Source organism: Fragaria vesca, linkage group LG1 (assembly GCF_000184155.1).
Source record: "Fragaria vesca subsp. vesca linkage group LG1, FraVesHawaii_1.0, whole genome shotgun sequence".
NCBI lineage: Eukaryota > Viridiplantae > Streptophyta > Magnoliopsida > Rosales > Rosaceae > Fragaria > Fragaria vesca.
Window position 1 is genome coordinate 21,842,015 of NC_020491.1, and position 8,735 is coordinate 21,850,749.

At 37.5% G+C, this 8,735-nt stretch overlaps 1 protein-coding gene across 1 annotated transcript; it reads right to left on the minus strand.

Annotated features, from left to right (window-relative positions):
• Nucleotides 1-641: 641 nt before the first annotated feature.
• Nucleotides 642-6,660, minus strand: LOC101308719 (hydroxymethylglutaryl-CoA lyase, mitochondrial-like). The gene is made up of 7 exons (XM_004289538.1): nt 6,157-6,660; nt 5,901-6,068; nt 4,772-4,852; nt 4,535-4,698; nt 3,767-3,903; nt 2,094-2,209; nt 642-884 (listed from the first exon to the last, which is right to left on the minus strand). The coding sequence occupies exons 1-7, from the start codon at nt 6,265-6,267 to the stop codon at nt 642-644; spliced, it is 1,020 nt and encodes a 339-aa protein (XP_004289586.1). The 5' UTR covers nt 6,268-6,660.
• Nucleotides 6,661-8,735: the final 2,075 nt, after the last annotated feature.

Genomic DNA, 8,735 nt, shown 5'->3' on the forward strand with positions numbered 1-8,735 from the left:
TACACATCTTCTTGAAGCATCACCCTATGCAATAATGAGCAGACCTCATTTTGAGAAGCACCTATAAGAACAGATGCGCAACTGTTCGATCTCCAAAAGAGAGGGACGAGTTGGGACCAATCAGATTCAAAAGAATCCGACCGGGGAGGATTGCCGATCATGGCAGAAGAGAACCCATCAAGGAAAAGTCGATGAAAGTAGTGATAACCGGAAAATCGATGCTCTGGAACCATCAAAACCAACGAGGCCCAAGACGGGCTCCAAGAGGCGCAGCCCGAAACGGCGGGAAGAGTAAAGAAAAGACAGCCGAAAAGCATACAAACAACCCTCAAGAAGAGGGAAAATTGGAGTTTTATCTCTCCCCCAACTCCCAAGCCATAAATCCAGATCGGCGATCTAGATCGGGCATGGGAGAGGAAGAGAGGAAGAAACCCAGACAGGTCGGTTTGGAAGAGAGAAGGCGGAGAAAATTTTTAGAGAGAAAAGAAAGGTTGAGTTTGGTAAAGATCCACCCGAGTTACTTGGCCGACCAATTAACTAGTCTTTTGCAACAGATTTTGGAGCTCTACTCATCCTTGCATAAAATTTCACTAACCGAATAGAGAGAGCTACCATAGATATTATGGAAACATTATTATAGCTTAAAGACATGAACTATGAACTTTATTCAAGGCAATGGCTGTCTTTGAACAAGATGAGCGCCCCAAGTGTTTGCAGATAAAGTCCCCAGCCAACATGAGCTTCTGAAGATCGACGTTGGTCTTCACTCCAAGTCCATTAAGCATGTACACAACATCCTCGGTGGCAACATTACCAGAAGCACCTTTAGCATATGGACAACCCCCAAGACCAGAGACTGATGAATCCACTGTGCTGATGCCCATCTGCCAACATGAAAAAACAAATTGTCATTTCATTCTACCGTCTTAGGAAAAATAACCTGAAATTTAAGTTCAACACTTGTCATTCTTACTGTCATGTCATGCATTACATTTCAAAAAAAAACAGGAGAAGAAACTAAAAACAGAACACAATGACACCTTGAAAACAGAAAAGACATTCAGGCAAACAAAAACCTGAAATGCAGGGGATGACGTTGCAAACTGCAATCAGCTAGGCAAAAATTTTATTTGAATCATACAACATAACCTATTCTAAGTTTGCTCAATTAGGAGACTAAGAGAACCCACTCATATTATGAATTTAGCCAAGATTAGGACAAAGAAACATAGCAAGTTGGCACATTTTTAACAGTAAGAAACTCAGAAACATGATAGCTTTGGCTCTGTGTATTCATAGAAAGAATTTGATGGCAAAGAAAAACATTAATGGTATACTAGATTGCAATCCATCAAGACATTCTTCCATTAATAATCTACCAGGTATTCTGTGGCTCATAAACTGTTTTTAAAACAATCAATAAGGTCTTCCGCATCATCCATCAGATGGTCAATTCATTAATGTCCAACTTCAATCAGTGAATACTCAGCCATCCCAATTACAATTGAAAATTATTAATTTGTAAAAATCCGTCACGATATTGCTTAATAATAATGAACGTGAACCTCTAATGGAACCATCAGATTGTTTTGGACCTGAGTTTGTACAAAACATACTATAAGCATAAGGTAGTGGAGTGTATACAAGCCCACCGATAGAACTTTGAAACTTATAAACTCAAATTACATTTGAGAGGATCTTTGATTTCTCTCTTCGCAGGGGATTCACAAGCAGCTTTATGTGCTTTTTGATTCAAAATGACATGACTTCATAATATTTAAGCCCATCAATGACCTTTTCAGTTTCCTATATTAACAAGTTAGGCTCATTTGGCCATTTTTATGACCCTCTTTAAATGTTTCTTAGTTGAAATGAACGCAATTACTCATAGGCTCAAAACCTTACTTAACAGAATGCTGTTTCTGTCTAATATGGTTGTCACATTACGAAGTAAACATTATTTCAGTGATATCGTGAAGGAAAAAAAACTCACAGTAGGTTAATTGTGATGGTCTGATTCATGTCAAAAGTTACCATTTACTTGCATAGGGTAAGAGATTCCATGCTAAAATCAAGACGCAGATCATGGTTACCTGAAGAGATACTAGTATATTTGAAAGAGCTTGGCCATAAGTGTCATGGAAATGGACAGCAAGCTTTTCAGTGGGGACTACATCAATCACCTCTTCAAGCATTGGAACAATGGTACCTGAAAAGGAAAAAAAAATAAAACAGCTTAACAAACATGAGAAATGATAAAACTATCCATCATCTGCAGAGTTCAACCAAATAGACAGATGTTTAATAATGTTCCAATAAAATATATCACATATTAGGTTACGACAGTCCCGCATCTTAGAAGACAGTCAATGCACAATACGGCTACGCAGCATGCCAGACTACATGGAAATTTTCCTACAACCGACTAAGCAATAACTACAGAATAGTAACTTTCCCCAAGTCATTAGACAAGATTGTGCATCAGGAACCGACTACGAAAGAAAGCGAGAGTAGACAGTTATGCATTTTCAAATAAGCTTCCACAGTATTTCGATAGAACAAAGATGTGATGCTTATGGTACATAGTGCTGTAGTGAAGCTAAATTTCAATGCTCGATCAATTGTAAGGATTGGCTATGGAGGACCAAACAGGTATAAAAGGCAGAGTAAAATGGTTTAGCCTTGTCAAAATGCAACCTCACATATCACTGAACTAATTTATTCTTTTTTCAGTAAGAGGAACCATTTGTATTGAAAACAAAGAAACACAACTGTCAGATATTAGGTAGAGCCGTAGATGTACAGTCTCTCTTTCTCTTCCTCTCCTTCCCTTCCACAGCCCTCGCAGCTCCCATCCACATCCTGTATCATCTCCCTTCCCCTACACTGCCACTCACTGTACTCCTTCCCCTAACATCTGTCCATCTTTCCATCAATTCCAGATTTATTTCTGGGTCATTAGTGGAAATTTCTTTCTCTTCAGCCTTGTAAGAAGATCCAGAACTGCTAGGGTCCTAACGTTAAAACTTTTGGCATGGATTGTGGAGCATAGCACCTAACGACGTGCAGTAGAGTACAAACGGAATGATCTTGGGATGTTTGTCTCCCCATTGTTGCACTTTTTTTTTTTTTTGTAACAATAAGGGGACACGTCTTACTCCTATGCTCTGGCACTGCCCAATCATAGGTTAAGATAACATATGTGCCGGGTACGAATGCAACCGCGAAAGAATATGGATTTGCCTGGTTTACACCAATCTGGGCCACACCCACAGGAAAGGACAATGATCACTAAAATAAAAGTAGATTACCAGTAAAGAACTAATAGGTTCTTGCAATCACCGTATCTTGAAGCAGTGGAAAACAACTCCAACAGAGGCCTAAACTCACAGGATGACAAACTCTCACCTCTAAAACTGCCTCAAGATATTGTCTAAAACGTTCAAAAGTCGGAAACAGGCTAAAGCACAAGATTCTAGACCTTATTCTCAAAATCGAAATAAAAATCCCTAAAAGTGCTATAGCTAATAGGTCTATCCAACGTGTTAGAGGAATGTAAGATGTGTAGTTATACAGTTGGAAGGAAGTAGAAGAATTATTTTCAGATTATAAAGGGCGGAAGAGTCGGTCCTAGAATACAAACAGCATCTTGTACTTCCTGATGCAACCAATAACTGTCTGAAAACCAGTTAACACGGATCATGAGCATACAAGGCTTTAGAATAAATTCAATACAAAAAATAGTTGAACCGAAAAGAACATTTACCCGGAGTACCAACACCAATTGTATCGCCAAGAGAAATGTCAAAGCAACCCATATCTAAAAGTTCTTTGGCCACATATGCTACTTGAGAAGGGGGTACGGCTCCTTGTATTGGACACCCCACAACACGCGATATATATCTAACAAGATCATTAAATGGTTCCATCAGTTGGAAATAATATCATGTTACCCCTGCTTCATATGCATTAACCATCTCAGATGAATAGCATCTCACACTCAGACATTTGTAAGAGTACATGATGTCAACAAGTTAAATATCTCAAACAATACAAACAAAGAAAAAGACCTATAAGAAGTAAAACTTCTCAAGGATTTCTTTTTTAGGAAAATTTTAGACATGGTGGGAGTAGAAAGAAAAATACACGAAAAAAGTTTGTAAGCAATCTCAAACAATGTCATTGCTGCAGAAAAAAAAATATATATATATATATATAAAATAAAAAAAATAAAAAAAGAAACTGAACGGTCTAATTGATCGTTGATGGGATTAGAGTTAAAAGTCAATCACTGGGGAAAAATAACAAATGTGCTAACAAGTGGTCCGATTATTTTCTTTTTCAACAAAAAACAGGCAGACAATAAAATTTTCAATAGTCCCTAAACAGGTGAAAAAAAAAAAAGAAAAAGAAAAAAGGGACAAGTCAGAGGGTGGAGAGGGATTTAAGAAAAACTAAGTATAATTTGAAATGATTGATGATAAGAGAAACCACATAGTGTCCAAAACAACCAAAGATGTCAGAAGAGATATACCCTCGAACAGGAATACAAAGCTTTCTTGCAGCAATAGCAACATCACGGTAACGTCTGAGACTGTCTTCAATACTACAATTTATATTTGATTTTGAGAAAGACTCAGAAGCTGAGGCAAAGATGGCAACTTCCTTTGCACCAGCAGCAACAGCGGCCTCGAAACCCTACAAGAAGCTTCACAAAATAAGAGTTAAGTCCTCACATCCATTTGAGATTCTTTCACTAGAAAATGCTTACTTTGAGATTAGGAGTTAAAACAGGAAATCTAACACCTCCCATATTCCGAATCGCTTTCATTACATCCTTTGCATCTGCCAGCTGAAACTTAAAGATCAGAAAGATACCATACATGTTATAAATGCAGCAATCATAAAGTATTATACCGAATTGTGAAAGAGATATCCAGTGAAGAAACTTAATTCAAAAACACCAACAAACTTTTTTTTCCCTATATATAGATGAAGCTTATATTGGTTACAAGGGCACAGAGACAAGAAATTACAAAAGAAGAGCGAAGAAAAAAAAAAGTTGAGATTCACAAAGAAGCAGAAGATATCAAGTAACTCAGACTTTAATCTACACAAAACAGATACTCAAAACTTTCTTTGAGCAGTGAGATTTGTATTATTTCAGGGAGCAAGTATAACTATGTAAGAAAGTAAAACCAGAGAGAAAGAAAACAAAGTTGAAAACTTATAGAAGCTAACTTACAGAAATCAACTAGATGCCATAAACCACATGCAAAGAAAACTGCTTCTATTTAGAATATCTAGAAACTAGAATTCCGTTCAACAATGAGCTTATAAAGGAATGAATCTTGTATCTTGATTTTCTAATATGAATATCAGTTACAATAAGCATGAATAGAGATTCAAGCCAGGGCTAATTTAGTAAATATAAAGTAATAAACCGACTCAAAGACATGGAAACGTATTAGACAACTAATGTAATGTTGTGTCTGTATTATACATACACACAATTTACATTCTCAGCATATCACCATTTCTTCTCCTTTGTCATGGCTTAGCTCTTACCATACAAGTTGAATTAATATACAATATTGTCTGGCGGGTTAACTGGCTCATATTGACACCTTTAAATTCTTCTATAACTCTAGTAAACCCTTTCTTGCGCCAAAGCTGACAACATCATTACAAACCCTTTCATACCTTCATAATCTATATAAAGCCCTCATAAGCAAGTATGCACAATGTTCTATACAACTAGTACACCGCAGTAAAATTACATATTGTTAGTTAAATAAAAACCTTCCCAGATTATACAGGATATATTGCGACACAATTTCCAACACATTCTAGCCTCAAGTAACTACAAACTTTGGCTACAATGTAAATTGAATGTATACCTGTGGAATCCATTTGGGTGAGACAAAACTTGTAGCCTCGACAACAGTGAGTCCGGACGAAACCAGCATTTCTATCAACTTAATCTTAACATGAGTAGGAATAACCTGCTTCTCGTTCTGCAGCCCATCCCTGGGACCGACTTCTACTATCTTGACAAACTCGGGAATCTTTCCTAATGCCAGCTGGACATGATCAAAGCAACTAAGTAGTACTAAACATGCATTCAATCACATATGGAAGAAGCTAAGAGGAAACCTTATTATTGGTTGAAGAGAAAGCCCCCGAAACTGCTCCATTATTCCTCCTCATAAGTCTTGATGCCTTGAATTGAATCAGCAACCCACTCGGCCTCCGCAAACGTTGCATTGTATGTATGTATCTTCACATCAAAATCCTCCTCGTGTTTTGGCCTCACCTACCTAGGCATTAAATGACCCACATGACACCTGTCTTTTCTTTTCTTTCCCTTTTTGCCATGTTTCTCATGGAATCGAGATTTCGTTACAGGTCGATTCCATCATATTCTCTGTTTCCTGATATGAAAATGTTCTACAATTACTCTGACTGAAAATAATGGCAAAAGTGCAAAGACCATGATTTTGAAGGATGACGGGCCATTTTCATAGTTTTGAATTGTGTGCGAGGGAAAGAAGAACCAGAACAAAAAAAGGAAGAAAGAACAAAACCGGGTCGCAATGGAGGAAAAGAAGAACAGAGAAGGAGAACGACTGAAATGGATAAGAGTTTAGGGTAGAAAAGAAACGACAACATTAGTGTGTGTACTGTGAATTTAGGTTCGATTAACTGGATAAGTTATTTTCGTCCGATTAAATTTCATTGAAGATAAATTTTATTAACAAATCCTTAAATACTAGATACGGATCTCATACTTATACACCACCTACTAGCTTTGTTGTTTTTAAAATTTTACTAGAAACACATCCCAAAACTTCCTAAACTATTCTCATTGACAATACACAACTTATTCACGAAATACTCAACTCATTTCTAAATCAGCTAGTTCAGCTTGGGGGTTTACAAAAATACAATAACAAAATGCATGAACATTCAGAACATTTCAAGAGATTGTTATTTTATATCAAAAGGACTAGCTAGTTGTGTTCAAACTTGAATACTTCATGACGACCTAGCGTGAAGAGTGATTTGCCCACCACTTCAACATTTACAATTTATATAATGTATAGAAAAATCTGATGAGTTATCTATGACATTCAATTATAAACAATTTTGTCTCAATCCAGAGTAGACTTATATATATACCTATCCAACGAGGGAGAAATTTTTTTGTCACTTTTAGGGATACGCCCACTCCATTATATCTGTTAATTAATGGGCTTGGTTGACTGAAATTAAAACAAAAACTTTAACACTTATGTCAAACCTACACCGTTCAAGATCATTAAAAATAAATCAAACATTTAGATGACTTAACGATCACCAAATTTTACAGAGGCAGACGTCCGCATCGCCCTTAAAGTGCGAACCTTGCCGATTTTCCACCTTCAGGCGTCATCACGCAGTTTCTTCTTGCCGGACGGACAATAGACCTTGATACGGAGCTTCTTCTCGCCGGCGGACTCACCGGCTAAAAATTTGCAGCCAACCTTGATTGATCTTGAAGTTTTGGGTGAGGTTTTTGCGCGCCCAGACCTTCAATCCTGATCTTCTTCTTCATGGTAACGCCGGCTGGGATGCCTCTGGTGTTCATCCGGCAAGCGCAGCCTCGTCGTTGACACCTAAAGGTGGAGAAATCGGCGATGTCCGCACTTTAAGGGCGGGACGGACGTCCGCTTCTGAATCCCTATATATATATACAGCCCTTCTCAGCTGCGGACGTCTACACCAATGGTTTTGGTGCGGATTTCCATTTTCGCACCACTTTCGATCGAATTTCCTCAACTCCACCGTCTAGTATCTAGATAATATTATGTAGATCATCTCTGCAAAATTTCAGCCAATTTGGTGATCGTTAAGGCCCTCAAAATTGGGTTTTTCTGGTATAAACATGAACCGGACAGAATTCAGTCCGTCCATTTGTTTTTCGAGTTTGAGGGCCTTAACGATTACCAAATTGGCTGAAATTTTGCAGAGATGATATACACAATATTATCTAGATACTAGACGGTGGAGATGAGGAAATTCGATCGAAAAATGGTGCAAAAATGGAAATCCGCACCAAAACCATTGGTTCGGACGTCCGCAGCTGAGAAAAATCCTACACACACACACACACACAGAGTTCCATTCTAGAGCGGAAACTTTGAGATTAAAGTGTAGTGCTCCTCATGTCGCTCACTTTTAGGTCACATTTTCATATCTCCACCGTTCAGTGTCTAGAACATAGTCTGTAGATCATTCCTGCAAAGTTTCATCCAATTTGAAGATAGTTTGAGCTTCCGTAATTGTGATTTACGCGGACGGTTCCATTTAGACAAATTTTGTTCATTTGATTCATTTAATCTAATTTGGTACCCAAATGATCTCCAAATTGGATGAAACGTTGCAGGAATGATCTACATACTATGTTCTAGACACTGAACGGTGGAGATGTGAAAATGTGACCTAAAAGTGAGCGAAATGAGGAGCACCACATTTTAATTTCAAAGCGGTGTGTGAATAAAATTTCTCTTAATAGAAATAAAAAATTATTGTCTTTCTATAAATCAGAAGTTTCCGGTTCAAGAGACATCAAATTTGACACAAATTTTGACACTATTTATTGGCCATTAGATATTAAAATATTCAGCGGTCTATATCAATTCTAAATATGATGTCAATATATAACTAATTGATGTGGCATGTGACGTGGCATT

Excerpts from the sequence above, each read along its gene's own strand:
- LOC101308719 (XM_004289538.1), bottom strand. The coding sequence starts at position 6,267 with ATGCAACGTTTGCGGAGGCCGAGTGGGTTGCTGATTCAATTCAAGGCA. Across the intron at positions 6,069-6,156 it reads TCTCTTCAACCAATAATAAG|ATTCCCGAGTTTGTCAAGAT; the intron begins GTTTCCTCTTAG and ends GCATTAGGAAAG. Across the intron at positions 3,904-4,534 it reads CTTTGTATTCCTGTTCGAGG|ATATATATCGCGTGTTGTGG; the intron begins GTATATCTCTTC and ends TGATCTTGTTAG.